Here is a 20,456-nt window from a genome sequence, read left to right on the forward strand (position 1 = left end):
CGAACAAATGTTTGGAGTTCGAAAGTTAACGAACGAACACGAATCTTGTTCGAATCACTTAACAAACAGAGATCAAACATGAGATACTCGGTTCGATTCGACTCATTTACAGCTCTAACGGAGATAAACCAGATTATTTCCTAAAATAAAAAAGAACAAAAAGCGGAAGCAGCTAGTCAGCCATCTTCATACCGTCCAAAGGCATTACATAAATTCTTGAGTGAATGGCAATACATAATTCTTCAGTGGACGGTTAAAAAAAAAAATCACCTATCACCGGGATTTCAAATTTGTTTTAACAAAGACGTGTAGGCTGTCAGGTTCTTGTAATAAGGCTAAGCACGCCCGCGGCTTAGAAAAACCAGGATGAATCATCAGTTGGCCCAGCTCCATCCAACCACGTCTGATGGACATGCACCCAGGTAAGCCCTTCTGGGACACTGACACCCTGTGTTGCAAATATGGATCAGATTAACAAGAAGATTCCCAGTTTCACAGTAAACTCCAAAATATTAGCAGTACTACCTTTGAACTCAATAAAACTGTCGTCAAGCAACCCTTCTGTTTTTCACCTGCATGTGGCAGAGAGTTATCAAATGGCCTAAGATTACAAAAGAATAGATGATGGCAAAAACCAAAAAACTTTGAGAACGACCAAATGACTGTTATTACTCACTTAGGTCATGTCCATAGAATTACATCCTAAGATTAGCAGGCTGGAAAACAGATCCTGTACTTTTACACAGTTTTATGCAACACAAGCCAGGTTGTGTTCTTTAACCTTAAGTAATACTACTGTCAACCAATGCTGGCCAGTAAGTTCTTCGTTATATGTGCTCTAATTTACAAACCCATGGGACAATGGGGAAAGCGGAAAAGATTGTTGTGCACAGTTAAAAATGAAGACCAAGTAATTTACGTGAACCCACGGAACAACTAGTAATTTTCTCATTCTTCGGCATACGTTCAAACCAGCTACTCATTTAACTTTCTAAGGAAGGCAATAAGCTGTTATAAGGTCCACCAGTCCATCTTATATATTTATTTTACTGCTAGCTTTAGGAAATAAGGCTCAAAAGATCTATTCTTGAATCCACTGCTACATAACATTTAGGCAAACAAATTTTGTTTGTTTGTCACAAGTTTGTGTGGTAGAAGTACCCTTTTGATTTTCTAGACAGCCATTTCACTAAAAGCTTTTAATTCAAGGACAATCATGATTAGCACTTGAAAGATTGGTTAATAGAAGTCAATCGAGCAAGTTTAAGAGGAGAAGAAGTCCTCACCAGATAACTCCCATTTCTTGTACTTCACTAGCCAGGAGTCTGAACCAACCTGTGTTGGCAAAACCTGATCCACCCAAACCCGATAACCTTTTCCCTGTTGGTCACCATAGCAGGTCCTAAATGCATTTACACAGTCACCAAGAAGTTTTTCAATCCCTGATGGATGAACAAGCACACCAGATGGACACTGCAAGAGTAAAACAAGTAAAAGGCAGATAATAAAACAAAGATTAGACCAAAAAGACCACAGATTAATGAAAAATAATAACCCAGCAACTTCAAACAGATGCCAATAATGCAACAGGTAGTGTGTACTGACACAACTATCTAACACATCATGATCTTAACCTTCCATTTTCTTCATACACTCATTTTCAACAGGTAGTCATCTTAGATGGATAAGCATGCAAAGTAGAATCTCTAATATTTTCATCTACTAGCATTGTATAAATCACAACCAGTATCAATACTCAGTTCCAAAGATCAAAAAGGACGTAGAACTTTTACAGATGCAAAGTTGAAGTATATTTTTGAACTAAAAGACAGAGAACTACGCTAGAAAATTTTCATCTCCAAAAGGTGATGTACTAGCATGCAGGAAAAAGTATATATCCTACAACAAAACTGCATTAAAAGGTATGCCAACATACACAGACTGCTTTCATGTTTGCCAAATAAAGCTCAGACTTTTCAACTTCTGCACGTCTCCATCTTTCAAAGAACAAGTTAAATTTCACTACTTCATAAGCAGGATCAAAGTCATCCAACTTAGAATCGGACAAGTCTGTGACATCTCTTGGAGATACACTGGGCCCGAGGTTAAAATGGCCAATGGCTTGTATGATACCCGCTGCACACCTCTCAGTTGCATGAATGATCTTAGAATTATCTTTAGCATTAGCCGCATGCCATTGCAACAATTCTTCCTGGGCGTTACTGACCTACAGAACAGACACATGTTCACAAAGTGCCCCTGAATAATAATCTGAAAATCCATTTAGAAATTACAATATGATGAAGAAAAAAACACCAACCATGACGCCATATACTTCAGGTATGCTAAATAGTTCAGCGTCATTCCCAGAGTCTCCACAAACAAGCGTGTTGTTAGGTGATTTACCCTCAGCCTTGAATTTTTTAAGCAAATAAGCAAGTGCTTGCCCTTTGCCTGCACCTTGTGGTAATATATCCAAATCCATCCCTCCACTGTAAATTATTTTAACATCCAACTGAAATAATACACAATAACACAAGCTCAGTTAGTATTACCTAAGAGAAGATCTAATGGCTTTTCCATCACAAAAACTTCACTGATTTAAAAAATTCAGCTTAACTGGCATTCGACAATGAAAATATCATACCCCGCGTTCTTCCAGCCGTGCAGCAAGTGCTTTAATTACATCTTGAGCTTTATCCTTCTGAACATAAAAGCTAACCTTGTGTGGTCGTTGCTCCGTGTGTGACTGTATACCCCAAAAGAACACTATCGCATAAGAACTCAAACACTAAGGACATTTTTCTATACTCGGCTTTGAACTCTACCTTCCAATCTCTTATATATGGGGTTCAACAAATTAAACATGTTGAACTATTTGATTAATAAAGCAAAAATCAGAAACTGCAGCTGTAACTATACCTGAAGAGTAAGCTCTGGAAACTTGCTCGTCTCTTCTGTAACTATCTTTCTATCCCATTTCTGGTTTAGAAATTCAACCCAGCCATCATCAGGCACCATAGCATTGCCGTATGTGATTTCAGTTCCTACAGACATGATGGTAATATCTGGGGTCAGCATAGGCTTCTCTTTCCGCAACTCCTTGTACAGTGTAGGTGACCTCCCAGTTGAGAATACTAGCAGAGAATTGTCTCGATAGTTGGCTTCCCACAAGGCATTAAACCTAAGCAGAGACATATTCTCAGGATCGTGATGATCAACCTGCAAAGCAATAGTCTTACATGAGACATGCCATCACGAGAGAGAAAACAAGCAATGACAACCCACCATTGTGTGGTCAAGATCTGAGACTATCATTAGATGTGCAGCGTCAGCAAGCCGATCCATGGTGACTTTAATGTGAACTTCGTTCTGCAAAAAGATGCACGACTAAATTAGGAAACAGTAGATAGACTAAAACTGGTTCTAGGACCCTGAAAACTATGTAATGTATTGGTATATAAAACTAGATTGCAAACTGAAATTGTGGCCTTCCAAGCAACAGTGGATATATCATGATAAGGCTTACTGTAGTTGTAATTGACAATTCGATGCATTATCGGTCAAAACAACATTAAGTTGCAGGAAGCAGGAGCAACAATTCTGAAAGAATATTGCCGTATTGTGCTACTAATAGACACAGATTCTCTAGCTGTGTCAGTCGAGATAGGAAAATTGTGGAAAGCATCCAACCTTCGATATCAAAAGGTACTCTCCATGTCACACTTGATCAAGTCTATACAGGCTCCTACTGTCCCACACGATACCTAGTACAACATCCTCTTCTACATGGGCTTCAGGAAGCACACATTTTTGTTTCACTGATAGCATGAGAAACCATCCGCCCACAATGATATCATTAACCAGGTATTTAGCTCTCTAAAAATTATGTGAAAAAGATCGAAATCCCCGGTTTCATCATAATCTGCCACTCAATAGCTCTTGTTCCCTTTTTATAGAAGAGGAACTAAATCCAATAAAAATACCAAAAAACAAATCTAGATCCTTGTCTTTTCCCCCTTGCGAGTAAGTACAAGAATATTGAAATACCGGGGAAAACAAATCCAATGGTACTTAAATCCATTTCAATTCTCATTCAATCAAAGAACCCTCGCTGCTAAAGTCTCATTTGCTCTATAGTAACCTAAATTCAGTGAATCCTTAAAACCATTTTTTCCTTTCACCATATAGAAAACTTGCTAACCATATTCTCAGTCTGAACAAGCATTTCAATTATCCAATACAATGCGCAGATCGTACCAAAAAACACAACCCACTCATCATTAAGCAAATCTAATTCGTTAACAAGAATCATCCATGGATACACGCCTATACATATACAATCATACACAACTGATTTGCGCGTATTTAGTGTGTTTGATTTTGCACAGAGCTAAAGAGTTACGAGGAAGAGTGTACCGGAGTAGGAGGGGGAGGAAGGGACGCGGCGGAGGCGATGGGTCGGATAGGGGAGGAAGGATGAGTTCGCAGGAGGAGGAGGAGACGTTCACCACCTGGAGGATAACTACCTGAGCCTGACGGGGAAAGGGGAAGAGGAAATGAGGATGGCCTTACGAGTTTTGGTCCGAGACAGTTATTGATAATTGGCTGCAGCAGATATTGGGAACCAATTCTTGGCATTGGATCCAATTTCTTTGGCGCTTCTTTTGTAAACTCCAAGCTATAGTAGTGCTATACTCGTACGTAGTAAATTGTTCCAGGAATTTTTGACCAAATTTTAGAATTTTTTTTCCATTCTCTTTTCCTTTCTTTTTTCACTCTGTCTTCGTTGTGCCAGTCAGAGTACTTGAGTAATATTCTTTGGGGGTTTTAAATCTTTTAATTTCTATTGCGTGGGCTGAATTTGAACCGTCCGATATATATTCATCAATATCGCCAAGGTTGGGAAATTTTTGTCCCGCTCTCCTACTCCAAGTGGAAGCTGGAAAGTGAAGCAGCACTTTGATGCTTGAAGCCAGTGAAGTTAGGAATAGGGATATAATCACGTAACCAAAGCATATTCTCGAGGGTTATACTCTCCAATGATTCCTAATTTGTTTAGATACCTAATTTCTTTTAGAGTAAATCTTTTCTATACTGACGGTGTATACACTATTATCGTGGGATTCATAACATAATGTGTGTAAAAGTTAAATTTCAAATTCAAATTTTACATAGTTATCATTCATTCAACGTTGATAGTGTATACATTATCAGTGTAGGAATGATTAATTCTTTCTTTTTTAATTATCTTCTCCTATATCTTTTTTTCTTTTGGGCTATCTCCTCCCATATAAATTGTGTGAACAACCTTCTTTTTCTTCCTTTTATAATTCGAGAGTGTAAATATTGTCCAAGGAGATTTGGGTTTTCCTTTTTTTTGATAATAGGAGATTTGGGTTTTCCTTGTATATCAATCGTGAGTTGCATTATCACTTCCGTTGCTTAAGTTGTAAACTCCAGTGAAAGATTTTACTTCTGTAGTGATTATGTGGTAAATTTTAGGGTTAACTACATAATACATCCACTTAAACTCCACATTGTATGCTACTAGTAGTATAGCAAGTAAATGCATTTTCACACACAATTGTACATTTTCATTCAAGTACTATGTCTCTATCTTTAGTTAAATGCAAAAACTTACTTCCGAACTTACAAAAGACTAACCAGAACACATTTTGCTCCATTTCTTATTTTCATTCATGATATTGATAAACACTTATAAATAGGATGTGTCTTTTTTAACCAATTTTAAATAGTAAAAGACAAAGCAAGTCTTCTTCTTCTTCTTCTTTTCTTTCCCCTTAAAAGCAAAAAAACAAAACAAAAAAAGGAAGCAAAAACAAATACTACTACTCTCTCTGACATTTTCTTACGAAAGCAAGAAATTTGTTAGACAAAATAATACTACCACTCGAGAGATGCTAAAGAAAGTGAAGATTCAGACATTTTGTCAATAGATATAGATATAGAATTGCCTAAGAAAAAAGTAGCTGTAGGATTCAGTTCAGTGGAAGGCTGAGATAAAGCGCTACGAAATTCTACGCCCCCTTGCGACTTCAGCTGAACTGAGGAAGTGCACCACCCAAGTGAGAGACCTACCCAACGGAAGCGGCAATTTACCGTGGAAAAGGGATAGAGCATGTTAACTGCCAACTGAAATCAGACATCTAGAATTTCTGGACAAATATTATCCCACTCAAATTTTTCGTCCCATCTACTCTCCCTGATGAGGAATCATCAATCAGAATCACGAGCATGTTAATCCATTCTCAGATTTCCCCTATATTCCCAGCAGATACTACAAAATTCCCACCAACTTATAGTTACTAGACTTTCTCATCACTTCAAAACCTATCCACTGCTCTTCCCCTCCACCCTCAGAACATTTCCCTGTTCTTTTCCCAACTAGAATCACTGCATTTTTTCCCCTTTTCCCTATACATATTGTCTAATTCCCAGAAATCAAGAACTCAGTTTCATGGCAACCTCTGCTTTAAATCCCCTATCTTTCAATACTGCGGCTAAACGATCTTCATGGCCCACAAGCAAAAAGTTCAAATCTTTATTATTTAGCCCCGATGGACTTCCCGTTATCATGAGCTGCAAAATGGGTATCTTGAATTCTGGGTTCTACAGTTCTTTGCTGCCTTCCAGTAGCTGCAAGATGATACCTTTAAGCAGTTTCAATCACAGACTTCGTCAATACCCGCTGGGACTTGGCACTTCTGGTAGTCACCAGAGTGGTCAATTTGATTTATCAGGCGTTTCGAAGGGTGGAAAGGGAAAGAGACGGAGCTTTGTCTATGTGAAATCACTGGTGGATGTGGATAAGGTGGCGGAGAGCAGTGGAAGTTTTGTAGGATTTGAAGGAAGTAGGACCTATGATGCCATTGTTATTGGCTCAGGGATTGGTGGACTTGTGGCAGCTACTCAGCTGGCTGTAAAAGGAGCCAAAGTTTTGGTCTTGGAGAAGTATGTAATCCCTGGAGGAAGCTCAGGATTTTATGAAAGGGATGGCTACAAATTTGATGTGGGATCATCAGTAATGTTTGGTTTCAGCGATAAGGTTAGTTAATTTTGATTCAGACATGTCTTGTATTGTAATCGTTTAATAGTCTATGAGTTGCATATCTTGGTTTTCTTGCTAAAATGGAGCAATTTTAAACATTGTATATTCAGTTAGCCTTCACTTTATCATAATTGTTCACACATCGATGAAGCGTAATATTTGAAGTTGATAAGGGAACTGCTACTTATGTGTACGATCTCTGTGGCACTTAACCCAAAGGTTGGTTTGAACCCCCTCGAGCCAACTCAGTGGATTCCAAAAACTTTGTGTTGCTTGGGTAACTCTCCTTCATTTACAAGTTTGTGTTGCTTGACTTGTTAAACCAGTTCTTTTCTTGAGCTTAATTGGCTATCTACATTTGTACATTCCAAACTCTGTTCTATGTATGAGTACATATTTGGCTTCGTTTTGTTTTTCTGGGCTCATGGAGCTTCTTTTGCTCTCTTTACTTGTTGATCTTGTCCACTAGGTCTGATTTAAATTTGTCATAAATGTGTAGGGAAATCTGAATTTGATAACTCAGGCATTGGCAGCAGTAGGAAGCAAGATAGATGTGATACCTGACCCAACTACAGTTCACTTTCACCTACCTGATGATCTCTCTGTCCGAGTACATAGAGAATACAGTGATTTTGTTGCAGAAATCGTGCATAAATTTCCACATGAAAAGGAAGGGATTCTTAACTTTTATGGTGAATGCTGGAAGGTTTGTTTTGATTAAGGTGATTGCTGCTTCCTGTTGTAATATTTGTTTTTAGTTTTTGACACAAAACTTACACTGATGATTTGACTATGTATTCGTAGATCTTTAATTCCCTGAACTCATTGGAGTTAAAATCACTTGAGGAGCCAATTTATCTTTTCGGGCAGTTTTTCAAGAAGCCTATTGAGTGCTTGACTCTTGGTAAATTACGCTGCTTTTAATCAACTTATCAGGTGTCTATGATAGCATAGTATTATAAATTGATATTATTGCCTACTCATTGTAGGTGTGTTTATGCATCTCTAAGGATATGATATAGGAAAAAAGGGAACGAATTTGGAAGAGAGCTACTTGTATGGTTTATTAGTTTTTAATTCTGAATCCTTTTGCAATTTGACTAAAGGAACTGTTGACATTTTTTGATCTAAATCGCATCGATATTATGAGAATAGAACCTTGTGCAGTGATGCAGTGATCTACATTTTGCATAGTTAGTGACATTTAGCTGCCATGCTATAAAATTGGATGGCAAATAAAAGTGGCGTTAGTATAATTTTTTTTTGGATTTTAATGATGAGGTGATGATGGAAAGAAGAGCTGTGAGAAGCCATGATGATCATGCTGGTAAAATTTCAAGCATTTAACAATTGATGCTCTGGGTTTCTGAGTCCTTTCTATTTGTTTTTTGATTAACTCATAAACACATGCACAAAGATGATGTTGAATCCTTGTCTGGAAATTGTTAATCTTTAATTAGAAGAAAGAACTTGAAATCCATCTTGACAGAACCTCTAATCATGTTGTTCTTGGCACAAAAGCACAAAACATCTCTTCTCATTTTTCGCTTGCTGTGCTTGTTAGCCTACTATTTGCCCCAGAATGCTGGTGACATAGCTCGAAAGTTCATTAAGGATCCACAGTTGCTATCCTTTATAGATGCAGAGGTTGGTTGACTGTTATTTAATCAAAATTTTCTTGGGCATTGGCTCTTGGTATGACCTATTGGATGGCCTGGTTGAGGTCTAATAACCAACTTTTTCTTTTCCCAGTGTTTTATAGTAAGCACAGTTAACGCTTTACAGACACCAATGATCAATGCAAGCATGGTAATCTACTTTTTAGTTTGACCAAATATGTTTTGTTGTCATCATAATGTCTAACATTTTTCTTCTGTAGGTTTTATGTGACAGGCATTTTGGAGGTATTAACTACCCTGTTGGTGGGGTTGGTGAAATTGCCAAGTCCTTGGCAAAAGGCCTGGTTAAGAAGGGCAGCGAGATACTTTACAAGGCAAATGTGACAAACATTATAGTTAACAATGGAAAAGCTGTGAGTTTGACTACTTTCTTGTTCCTCTTAGCTCATGTTGTTTTCCGAATTATTTGGGCATGTAAAACGTTAGTTCATTAACCCCAATTTAATTTTTGCTTTAGGTGGGTGTGAAGTTGTCAGATGGAAGGAAGTTTTATGCTAGAACTATAATATCAAATGCTACTAGATGGGATACATTTGGTTAATTCTCAGACTTTGCTTTCAAATTTATGTGAATCATCTTTTAAAGATATTAAGAAGGGCCTATAAGTGTTGATTGCAATGGTCCTTTTGATTTCTAAATGGATGGCACCTAATTATATAAGGTCATTTTTTTTCAGGAAAGCTATTAGAAAAGAAAAACCTGCCTAAAGAGGAAGAAAATTTTCAGAAAGCATATGTTAAAGCTCCATCTTTTCTTTCTATTCACGTGGGAATTAAAGCTGAGATTTTGCCTCCAGATACAGATTGCCACCACTTTGTCCTTGAGGTGCTGTTGCTATTTGAGAGGAGTGAAGTGCTGATCACCAAAATCCTTCTAGCCTTTTTCCCCTCATTCTGCTATAGCTTGACTTTTTTCTTCCCTTTCTTTGAAGGATGACTGGAAAAATTTAGAAAACTCATATGGAAGTATATTTTTGAGTATTCCCACGGTACTGGATTCGTCATTAGCTCCAGAAGGACGCCATATTCTTCACATATTTACAACTTCTTCCATAGAGGACTGGGAGGTGGGTTTCTTTTGTTCTTTCCTCAAACCGAGCACTACTTCTGAATAGAAAATTCTACCAGCTTCAATAAGTGGGGTTTTAATGTTTTATGACAACTATAAGATGGCCTCTTCCTATCAGGGACTGTCTAGAAAAGACTATGAGGCAAAGAAGGAGCTTGTAGCAGAGAAAATCATAATGACACTTGAAAAGAAACTCTTTCCAGGCCTGAAGTCAGCAATTGTTTTTAAGGAGGTATAAAGCTCTGCTAGAAGTATCATACTTCTATCAGTAGTCATATGTCGTAGGATATAACTTCTTTGGCTTTTATTCTACTGGGTAGTACCAGACACTTCTTTCATGCTGAAGTGTCAAAACTGTCCTTTGTTTGTAATTGGCACATCTTAGAACAGGTCTGTGTGATGTAGCACACCTCTCTTTTTGTAATTCTTCATCCATGTAGTATGCCTGTGTTTGGTGAACCTTTCAGGGTTATGATAGCTTTCTTACTTTTTCTAATGCATCACCAATGGCAGGTTGGGACACCAAAGACACACCGACGGTACTTGGCTCGTGATAGTGGTACCTACGGCCCAATGCCACGTAATACTCCTAAGGGCCTATTGGGAATGCCATTCAACACGACAGTAAGGAAAATTAGTGATTTTCATTAATGTGTTCTTGATTATCAGTGAAAGGACATGCTCCAAGTTTATCTCGTCTAATCAATAGAAGACTGCTTCATGGTGCATGAAATTTGCAGGGTATCGATGGTCTATACTGTGTTGGAGATAGTTGCTTTCCAGGACAAGGTGTTATAGCGGTTGCCTTCTCAGGAGTTATGTGCGCTCATCGGGTAGGTGCTGACCTAGGTAAGCATTTTCCAGAATCCTTTCTTGGTTACTAACCTTTTATTCACTGAAAATCTCCTTACAAATTAGTTAAACGAAGTTAGCTATGTGGTTCGTGTCACTTCTTGTTTTGTGTTGTTCATTTGACTGGAACATTTTCTCTCATTAATATAGGGCTTGAGAGGAAATCCCCCGTACTGGATGCTGCCCTCCTACGATTACTTGGTTGGTTGAGGACGTTAGCATGAGAATGTTTTTGAGTAAAGAACAAGGGAAAGTCATTAATTTGGCTGAAAGTAGTATCAGTTGAGACTGAATGTTATGATTAAACACCCAAATTTGATGGGAATATATCTGGTTATAGACACCCTCTCTCATATATGCAATGTTATCCAGTGGGAATCAAACTCATAGGCACTTCATTGCTGGAGTAGTGCTTATCTAGCTTTCACAATTCTTAGTAGAATTGTGAATACAATGGCATTCAGATTTAATTGCAAATGCCATTGTGTATATGACTATTTAAATTTTTATGCAGCATCAATCATAATAATAATCTTTGGTGTGGATATTTGTATGGGAACTAAGGAATGTTTTGATATTTGATGATTTCGTTCTATAGCAACGGATCATATTCTCGGATGATGCACAAAAACTTCAACGGGTGTTAAGATCTTGCTGCAAATACAACGAGGAAGATGAGTTCATGTATCATACTAATATTTTGGAGACCTTGTCCTAGTGTCATTGACTCTTATCACGTCTAAGAAACTCGCTTCTCCCGTTTCCGAATTTCTGATACACTAAAGATTGACGACCTGCCTAGAGGTGAAAATTTAACAATCCTACCTTGGTTATCTTGACCAAGACTGACTTCACCAACTTTCATCTTGAGCTTTTAGCAGACAAACCTTTGTAAAAGAAAAGTCTGGCTGCTGTAGGGAGCTCATTCTTTTCAAGTCCTAAGTTCCAGGTTGCAGCTTCATCCTTCGTAAAGATACATAGGCTAAGAGTCTGTAGCCAACAACCATGGCTGCCAGCACACTTACTTCCTTGAAACCGCTGTCTATTCTTATCCCTTCAATTGTGTGACTTATGTGTTCATACTGCACCTTCAGAAGAAGCTTGTAGGTGTGATAGTTAAATGATAGATAACGGAGCCAAGATATGAATACTGGTACTTCCTGCAAAATGGAGAAATCCCCTTTTCATTACTCATTTAAACCCATAATTGGGAAGTAAAAATCCAGATCTTTTAATCAGGTATGGTTTCTGCTTTACAATTTTTCATTGAAATCAAACTGCCAATCTTCTGGATTACATGGATGTTGAGTTTAGTGTTACCCAAAAAAAAAAAAAAAAAAAGTCTCCACTACCGGTCAGCAGGACTTTGGGCTGGTTTTAAGTGGATACCCAAGTGCTGCATGTTTATACCATTAGTTTATGCAGTAATTGGAGGGAAAGCATGCTTACCTTAACAAAATAACCCCCAGCTAACATGAAGGTCATCACAGTAACAGAGGCCAGAGTTGTTGACTTCTTTAGATCCATCAATGTAGCCCCGATTGCTAATCCAAATCCCTTCCATTGAATAATCATTAAAGGTGAAGTGCAGTAGCTATGTCATTTTCGATAAAAAGTTGATATCATCAAATTCAAAATGGTCATACCTGAGCTGCTACAATGCACAGGAAAACTGTAACCACGGTGAGGAAAAAAGAACCAGCATTGAGCCTGAGACCTGCCATAAAATACACAACCAGAAGGAAAAGTACTGGCAGTAAAAGGTCAAGTGGAATGTCACTTGTCGTCCTGGCCACAAAATATGCACTTAGTCTATACATGTCAGCTGCTCGTTCCTTGCTCAGCATGGCTCTTTCTTGAGGAAATGTGAATATTGCAGTGAAAACTGGGAAAAATCCCCAGAAGACAGAAATGAAGAAGAGCAACCCAGCCTGCAAAGCCATATTAGGTTGAGAACCATATTCATTCCTGTTCTACAGAAAGAGCAACTTTCAAATTTGGTACATGACAGACTATCGATGAGATCAGTAGCTTTAGCAAGTAGCCCCAATAAAGACTTTCTAGTTTCTTAAATATATTTGCTGAGTCTTTTATCTTTTGTTTTAAAACATCGTGGTAATAATGATCCACAGTTGTTAATTGACTGGTGAAGCTACGTCACTTTAAATAAGCCAAAGTGCAGTTGGATCAAAACGAGAAACTGTTGAAGCTATGTTTGGATCGAAATTTCTAGTTTGCAATGGTGGGATTGCACATTAAGCAGCTTTCTGTATTCACAGAGAATAGTTAATACCTGATCTTGCAGTTCTTTGGGGTTGTCGCTACCAGACTGCCACCACAGCATTCCCAAGATAACAGCAGTTGCAAGAACTTGGGTGATTCTCAACCAGCTGAAATAGTCATGACGCCTTTCTTTGAGTCCTCTCCAGAATAGTATAGAGTACTGTTCAAACCAGCTGGCTCCCCATTCTCTCTTCTTGGAACATACTTGAGACTTAATTGCCTCATCAATTTGCAGAGGTACCAATATTTTCTTCTTTTCATTTTCAGCTACTCGTGTCTCATAAGATTCCACAAGATACTGCTTTGACATGAGAAAATCATCACAAAATTTAGATTCTTTTGTTTCTTATGATTGTACAGGCATATATTTTGAAGCCCTGAGATGTTAGTAAAACTTATATCCAAGATAACCACGAACGGCAAAATTTGGGTTTTTTACTGTGAGATCAATGTTGATGTCCTGTCTGAACCATTTATTCTTTAGCCCTCAGATGTTAGTAAATTTTGGTTTCATTTATTCTTTAGCAACTTTCTGTTTAAACTATTTGACTTTTGCCTTTTGTTTTCACTGAGAAAATTTATGACCTATATAAGTTTGATATATACTGCAAACTACAAAATAAGTTAAGACCTCCAGATTTCAATTCAAATGTATGTAAACCTAGTTAATCATATGCCAATAAAATTTTAAAAGTATCTTCACCTCATGCACAATAGTAGGAGATGGTCTTCCATTTCTAGTCTCTGTTTCTGAATTCCCCAATTGTACCCTGTCCTCCAATTCAGAAGGGACTGAAACATCATTTAAATTCCCATTTGCAAGATCTAGCAGGAACTCTGCGGGGTTCATTGCAATTAGTGGTGAGCATCCTACGGAGGAAAAGTAAACCATAGCTTCTGCTGCTTTTCCAAAGTAAAGTAAATTCCCTTTGCCTAGAAGAATCAGTTTGTCGAACTTGTGGAAAAGTCTGCTGGACGGCTGGTGGATTGTGGTGATCACTGTCTTACCAGCCTGCCAGAAAGTCGAAAACATCAGTCTAACATGTTTCCTGTTTCCTATAATTCTTGGCGATCATAATCCATCTTTGAGTTATCATTATGTTTGTTTGTTTTCTATTAAAAGTAATTTAATGAGGCACAATCAGAACGACAGGAAGCGTGCTATGAGTTTACCCTATCCCCAAATAGTTAATAAAGAATTGAAGCAGAATTAATGTCGTAGGTTTGTTGAACATAATTTGAGTGATCAATTTTGTCGCCCGTAAGGTAGGAATAACTCTACCCCATTTTATGCAAAATGAATTTGACCCGCAACAAAGGACGATAGAGAGGAATTTGATAGCAGCTTACCTCAGCTATATCCTGCAGAAGTTCAACAATCCTTAAAGCTGTGGTAGAATCCAAGCCAGAAGTGGGTTCATCGAGGAACAAAAGAGATGGGTTTATAATTATCTCATTTCCTATACAGACACGCTTCCTCTCTCCACCTGAAACTCCCCGGACAAAGGAGCCACCAATCATGGTGTCTTGGCACCTGTGCACATGATGTTCCTGGCAAGCTTAGCTTTCTCACTTCTAATCTGCTGGTTGAGTTAAAATCACCTGATACTTCCAGATGCAAGAGAGCGTAAAATTGAAAATTACCTCTCTAATCCAAGCTCATATATTACATCTACGGCGCGTTGTTCTTTTTGCTGTTTTGTCAGTATACTTGGCAATCTCAGCTGGGCTGCAAATGTTAATGTTTCTTTGACTGTAAGGTGCGGGAATAGCACGTCGTCTTGGGTCACAAATCCAATCCTGCCAAAAAATGAAATGTTATTCTACTGCATTCATTCCTTTTCGTTTTTAAATTTTATCTATCATACCTGAAATTTGCTTTGACATTATCTTAGGAAAAAATGAAAATATGCAGCTGAATGTATATTTTGCAGCTTTGTGTAGGTTTTGATGGATAACCAGTTTGATTGACCAGTTCAACGAAATTTATCCTCATTGCGGTTCTCCTAGTCCTAGGTACTTCTTTACTCAACTGTGCTAGTTAAGGTTGATGCATTTGGAGTTCATACGTTTTCATTTTTAGCTATAGTTTGAATCTGGGTAATATGCAGATGGGACTTGCAGTTTCTTCTTAGTTTTCTCCTTTTGTGAGCAAATAATAAGATTTACACCAGACCTGTTGTTCATAAATTGAGAGATTAGGAATTGGCTTCATATGATCTGGAGGCATGTGCGATTATGTTGGTGCTTTTGAATAATCATTTCACATGACATGATTTGAGGGTACTTGTAGTTGAGTTCTGCAAAAATGTGAAACTTCTGAAAAAGAACTATACCTGCTTTTTAAGAACTTCGAGTACGGCTGGTCATTGTATGTAACTGAACCGCCTGTTGTTGCTCCCCTTAACCTGCCACCCAGCAGACTGAGCAGGGTAGTCTTTCCGCTTCCTGAAGGGCCCATCAGTGCCAGAACTTCACCGGGATTTACTGAACCGGTTATCCCGTTCAATATATCCTTCTCAATTGTTGACGTCACTCCTTTAATGACTATCTTGTATGATACATCGGTGAACTGCAGTTAGGAAGAAAAGTTCAGTATAAGCTGACGGACAAGAATTTTCTCTATTCTTTCTTCGTGTCGTGAAGTGTGCAGGTGGTGTGATTGTGGACACCAAGTTCATGAAACTTATCATAATGGCAATATAATAGTACAGTAATCGTGCACTGAAGCTGTACACTTAGCCTTCTACATGACTGAAAACTTACAGAATTCTGGTAGCAAAATGCTGGTGGCAAACTTGAAACAGCTCTACAGACTCATTTAAACTAACTCGACCTTTTAGTTAAAACTTTTCCTTCATCTCCTATTCCTAAATTTGGGACCATTAGGTTATTATCTGGTTAATGGAAAGTCTTGTACAAAAAGCCATATGAAATGAGATTCTGTACAAGACTGAACCTGACATGCTAGCAATGGTCAAATGGGTCTCGGTGATCGTTACATAAATCTCCACCCCTGCCTGTCCAAATAGATAGTAGTATTCAATCAATCCAAGATGCAAGTAGAAAAGATGAGTGGTTCGACACCAGGTCATGCTCAAATTTGTGAATGAAATAGAGCAAAAATTTTGGAAGGATTCTGCATGGGGGAGCATTTCACCTTCAGATATATTGGCAAGGTGGGCTCTGTATGAATCTTCTTCTTACGGGTGCCTGCTTCAAGATCTTCTGCAAAAAAAAAAAAAAAAAAAAAAAAAAAAACACAGATTTTTACAGGGCATAAGTTATATGCCAGCCATGTATAAATGGATGGGTGACAAACTTGCAAGCGGAAGTAGGCAAGTAGCACTGACATCATCAGATCATGCATTGATGCTAGAATTGCTATTCAGCTTATTTTCGTTTCCTGACGTTCTTTTTTCCAAGCTGTCCTGAAGAACTCTAGTAAGGCGTTTTTTATATTAGTCATTAGCATATAAATCATCTATGTAGTGAAATGCAGTATTTTAATCTCATTCACTAGATAAACCTTGATCTTCTTGATTTTGTAATTCAGAGCAACCGCCTTCTAATTCATCCCATGCCAACTTTTTAAGCAATAGGGAAAAGCTAACCCTCCACCTAAGCTAGATGCAAAAAATTAGCTACTGAATGGGTGATACAGCCGCCATTCCTTTGCTCTACCAACTTTTACTTCAGATGCACATTTGCGCAGCTCGTAGCATGGCAACCCCAAGTGCACACGGACAAGTTTCAATAGTACTATTACCATTGCTAAAGAACCTCAGCTACTTAATCGGTGGAACGGTTGAAAACTGTTTATAAGCTGACAATTGGTTCATAAAAAGTAAGATGCTTGCTTAATGCAGCCGAATAATGTCCATCACAGCTAATTCGACAAAAATAAAAGTATATATATCCCGCTTGACATATGTCCAGCGGTCGGTGGTCGTTTGACGAAAGTGAGTTTGCTGGACGGTGGTGCCGTTAAGAATTACTAAGATACAAGGGCCGGGAGAGCGGGAAGGAACGTCACCAGAGCAAGAAACATGTACATGCAGCTATACTTGTCACCTAAGGGGACACTCTGTCTACTTTTGCTGCTTCTGGTGCCGTGCCATACTGACAAAATTTTCCAACTTGCGGAGAAATCGCTTTCATTTTGGTGTCATCCACGCTGTGACATTGGCAGAGCCACAATGTAGATGGAGTTAGGCTTGGACTTGGGAGTCCTCGAGGAGGACCATTTTGGACCCACCAGTAACCAGGCTCCCCTTATCTGGATACATTTTGACCTCAACAAGTGGCTCGCGGGTTGGGCAGTTGTGGAGTTTTCGGTAGTTTTGGGCCCCCCGAGTACTGGAAATGGACCACAAATGGACACCCCAGTGTCGAAAAAAAAAAAAAAAAAAAAAGAGTACTGGAAATGGACCACAAATGTTTGTCTTACCATCATTACTTTAGCGGATTATTTAGGACCACTAGAAATAAACAAAGCGACTGCCTCAATTCACGGCGGGGGGGAGGAATTAATTTCCGAAATAAAATCTATACCTATGTCACGAATAAAAGACGAATCATGAGTTTTATAAGTTGTTTAGTGGAAAAGCTCGTTCGTAATTTTATGAAAAACAATCATGAGATTGTTTTTTTTTTTTTTGTCTACACAGGGGTGTCCGGGTCAATCCTTACGGGGCCCGACTAATCCCCTGTGGGCCGGCCAATCATGAGGTTGTTTGGATTGAAAGTTTTTATATCAAAATATACTGTAACGATATGACACGTATGTATAGTAAAAAAGTGATTGAAACATGTATTAAAAGAATTTTTCTACAAAACTTACAATACAAACAAGTGTTAAGGTCCCGTTTGGATTGTTATTTTGTAAGAATTTTTGTAAAAAAAAAAAATTATAATGATTTAATTTGTGTAAAATGAAAAAAAAAATTGAAAAATATATTTACAAAAAAAAGTGTAAAAATTTTTGTTTAGAAAACTACAATCCAACGGGTATTTAAAGAAACAACAAAGACGAAATAGTAATAGCCTTTGAAACCTTTAGCTTTAAGTTAACCAAAGGCTCCGATCTCCCACCAGTTTCTTACATTGCGAAGGTCGTTTTACCCCCAAAAAGTTGGGCATAGCCTTTTGTGTATTCATTTAAATCATGTATGGTGGATGGGGACTTTTACTCCGAACGGCTGAAAAGCATAGCCCAAAGATAAAAATTAAAAACAGGTTAATTAACATCAGAGAAAAGACCTTTAACGTTTTCCTCTTCTAAATGTTGTTGTATCCTCTACCGCAGCTCCTCAACAAATGGAGGCACTATTAATGTCGGCTGTTTGTCAGCAATCTTCCACTTACAATGACGTGCCCTCGCCAAAAGGGAAATCTCCATATTTCCAAATTCATGATTTCCGACGCCATCCACTTTGAACCCAAATTTATCTGTTTAGCTTTTTCTGGCAAAATAGGAGTGAGGAAACAGGATACCAATTGTGGCATAAAATCCCTATCAAGAACGACCTCAATCCATTTGCATTTTACACAGGTCTTACGAGGGATGGACCTTCCTCTTAAACTTGACATCTAAGAATAATCAGTCAAGTATTTCGTACATAGTAGTCTTACCCCCATATATTGGAGCGTGAGATATACATTAGAACGATTAATTCTTTATGAAAAAATTTGAACGCTTTTCGGATATGAAACTATCTTAATTAAAAGAAATTGGATATCACATGAGAGATTAAAGGCAATCTTCACAACATTATAAAAAAAAAAAAAGGCACAAATTAAATCAAAGACGAATTCTACGCAACAGCAGAAGAATGCTCAAAAAAGAAAGCAAGAAAAAAAAAACTCATGTGATTAAATTGTAAAACACTAAACGCTTAGGAGAATATCACAACGTAAAGCAGAAATAATAAATGAAGAATTATCCAGAACCATAATAAAGACTTACGAATATCATCATCGCTGAAAGGTTTAGTATCGGCGATCTCATCGGGAGGCATGGTGAAGCCGGTGAAGGAAAAGGACAAGCCTAAGCTGGCACTGGAGGCTCGGCTCAAAGCCGCACCGCTGCTGACGTCATCCAAGTCGAATTTCATCTGAGCACTGCTCCATTTCCTAATGTGAGCATTCTTACCAGTGCTACCCCCGCTCCGCCCTGGCGACGGCATTGCCAGCCTTTTGCTGGACTTCCTCGAGAGGGTGCCCGTGCCAGTGCCACCGTTCTCCACTGCTGCTCCAGCCGCCGCCGTCTCGCTGGAGGAATGAGTTGGAGACTTCATTATTGTGGCCATCGTCTCTGCCAGTTGATCGGACCTTGTCCTCAGTAGACTTGTCGAGTTTGTTTTCTGATCGGCCATGATCTGTTGCATTATTAGCAAAGAGGTTTTTAACCAAATTAACTTTAATTAGTATATATATATATATGCATTCATGAAAACATAAAACTTACTGACGGGCGAGAATTAAATACAGCCTAGTTAGGCCTTGTTACACCTAGAGGCTCGAATTTGGATTCTCCTTCCTACCTTCTTTCTCTAGTTAGTTGTTTCCCTCCTCTTTTTTTTTTTTAATGCAAAAATGAAAAAATAAGAGAATATTTTAATTAGACGGAATTTTGAGCCACAGGTTTTAGTTCCATCTGCTGCGCTCGATCTCTGGATCGAACATGTTAAAAAAGAAATTTGAAAAAGGGATGAGAAATTTACAATTTCCAAGAAAAGGGCAAAAATAATGTGCATTAGAATGCAAAGCGCCTAGGGAGCAGGCAAATATTAAACCTAATTAGAGGCTCGGACATGCTATGACAAGGGTTTTATTGCCCAAACCCAACTTAAGATGGAGAAGAGAAAGAGATTATTCCCAGCTGCTCTATTCATTTTCTTTCTTAAAAGAACCTTGAAATTATTGGCCCAAAAAAAAAAAAAAAGAAACTCTTGACCTCATAGGAGAGAGTTGGGAGAAGTGCACAAGGTTATCGTCTGCCTACCAAAAGGAAAACTCCGAAGGAAGTGCACAAATTTTTCCAAAAGGAGGAAGATAAAATTTCATGTAACTCTACTTATAAACATTCCCGCCGGGAAAGGGGGGGTGGGATTTGGGGGAACATGTAAAGTAAAGTTCGTTTTGGCAGAAAATGGATTTTTGAAGTAGATATACAATGCAAAATTGAGTTCGTAGGTGCATGCAGTGGTGATGAGAGGAAGATCTGAGAGAGGTAGAGATGCCCGTGGAGGAGCGAGTCTTGAAATGGAGTTGGATACAAAAATGATGATCTGAACGGAGAGGAGATGGAGTAGATTACCTTTAGACGAAGGTGTCAGGGCAGGAAGGTATGCAGTTCTTGTCCGCAGTTGAATTAACTATACCTTGTCAGGCTGAAACAACCGTTAGCCAGATGCGTGTGGAATGTTTCCTATTATATAGGAGGAGGAGTAAGGCCAGTGGGCAGTATTTCACTGTTTCTCTCGCAGTCTCAAAGTCTT

General features: G+C 38.4%; 3 protein-coding genes across 7 annotated transcripts; 1 reads left to right on the forward strand and 2 right to left on the reverse strand.

Moving 5' to 3' along the window:
* Positions 1–17: 17 nt before the first annotated feature.
* On the reverse strand, positions 18–4,750 carry LOC113775410 (sucrose-phosphatase 1). The gene is made up of 9 exons (XM_027320269.1): positions 4,420–4,750; positions 3,289–3,372; positions 2,923–3,222; positions 2,648–2,749; positions 2,321–2,515; positions 1,937–2,227; positions 1,287–1,473; positions 526–572; positions 18–448 (listed from the first exon to the last, which is right to left on the reverse strand). Exons 1-9 carry the CDS (start codon positions 4,639–4,641, stop codon positions 353–355), a joined length of 1,524 nt encoding a protein of 507 aa, XP_027176070.1. The 5' UTR covers positions 4,642–4,750; the 3' UTR covers positions 18–352.
* Positions 4,751–6,025: 1,275 nt separating this feature from the next.
* Positions 6,026–11,248, forward strand: LOC113772849 (prolycopene isomerase, chloroplastic). Of its 3 annotated transcripts, none has more exons than XM_027317337.1 (13): positions 6,026–7,069; positions 7,572–7,778; positions 7,877–7,976; positions 8,637–8,719; positions 8,825–8,881; positions 8,952–9,104; positions 9,209–9,287; positions 9,428–9,576; positions 9,683–9,817; positions 9,938–10,051; positions 10,333–10,443; positions 10,560–10,652; positions 10,822–11,248. In XM_027317337.1, the coding sequence occupies exons 1-13, from the start codon at positions 6,482–6,484 to the stop codon at positions 10,879–10,881; spliced, it is 1,929 nt and encodes a 642-aa protein (XP_027173138.1). In that variant the 5' UTR covers positions 6,026–6,481; the 3' UTR covers positions 10,882–11,248. The 3 variants fall into 3 exon arrangements, with proteins under 3 accessions (XP_027173138.1, XP_027173137.1, XP_027173139.1); XM_027317336.1 differs by having other exon boundaries at positions 6,028–7,069; positions 10,560–10,668; XM_027317338.1 differs by lacking the exon at positions 8,825–8,881 and having other exon boundaries at positions 6,028–7,069; positions 10,560–10,668.
* A 41-nt stretch (positions 11,249–11,289) lies between these two features.
* Positions 11,290–20,456, reverse strand: LOC113772848 (ABC transporter G family member 22). 3 transcript variants are annotated; one of them, XM_027317335.1, is made up of 11 exons: positions 20,276–20,456; positions 18,923–19,334; positions 16,115–16,179; positions 15,291–15,526; positions 14,599–14,754; positions 14,305–14,488; positions 13,658–13,966; positions 12,965–13,255; positions 12,318–12,602; positions 12,121–12,228; positions 11,290–11,831 (listed from the first exon to the last, which is right to left on the reverse strand). In XM_027317335.1, exons 2-11 carry the CDS (start codon positions 19,329–19,331, stop codon positions 11,610–11,612), a joined length of 2,265 nt encoding a protein of 754 aa, XP_027173136.1. In that variant the 5' UTR covers positions 19,332–19,334; positions 20,276–20,456; the 3' UTR covers positions 11,290–11,609. The 3 variants fall into 3 exon arrangements, with proteins under 3 accessions (XP_027173136.1, XP_027173135.1, XP_027173134.1); XM_027317334.1 differs by having other exon boundaries at positions 12,965–13,252; positions 16,115–16,182; XM_027317333.1 differs by having other exon boundaries at positions 16,115–16,182.

This window comes from Coffea eugenioides, chromosome 6 (assembly GCF_003713205.1).
Source record: "Coffea eugenioides isolate CCC68of chromosome 6, Ceug_1.0, whole genome shotgun sequence".
Taxonomy (NCBI): Eukaryota; Viridiplantae; Streptophyta; class Magnoliopsida; order Gentianales; family Rubiaceae; genus Coffea; species Coffea eugenioides.

Bases quoted from the DNA above. Each gene is read 5' to 3' on its own strand.
- LOC113775410 (XM_027320269.1), bottom strand. From the start codon at position 4,641: ATGCCAAGAATTGGTTCCCAATATCTGCTGCAGCCAATTATCAATAAC. The intron at 2,516-2,647 runs GTATGATATTTT...GTATTATTTCAG, and splicing joins CACGGCTGGAAGAACGCGGG to TTGGATGTTAAAATAATTTA. The intron at 573-1,286 runs GTGAGGACTTCT...TGCCACATGCAG, and splicing joins CAAGAAATGGGAGTTATCTG to GTGAAAAACAGAAGGGTTGC.
- LOC113772849 (XM_027317336.1), top strand. From the start codon at position 6,482: ATGGCAACCTCTGCTTTAAATCCCCTATCTTTCAATACTGCGGCTAAA. The intron at 9,577-9,682 runs GTGCTGTTGCTA...CTTTCTTTGAAG, and splicing joins GCCACCACTTTGTCCTTGAG to GATGACTGGAAAAATTTAGA. The intron at 10,669-10,821 runs GTAAGCATTTTC...TCATTAATATAG, and splicing joins TCGGGTAGGTGCTGACCTAG to GGCTTGAGAGGAAATCCCCC.
- LOC113772848 (XM_027317333.1), bottom strand. From the start codon at position 19,331: ATGGCCGATCAGAAAACAAACTCGACAAGTCTACTGAGGACAAGGTCC. The intron at 14,489-14,598 runs GTAATTTTCAAT...TCATGTGCACAG, and splicing joins TATGAGCTTGGATTAGAGAG to GTGCCAAGACACCATGATTG. The intron at 13,967-14,304 runs GTAAGCTGCTAT...ACTTTCTGGCAG, and splicing joins TTCTGCAGGATATAGCTGAG to GCTGGTAAGACAGTGATCAC.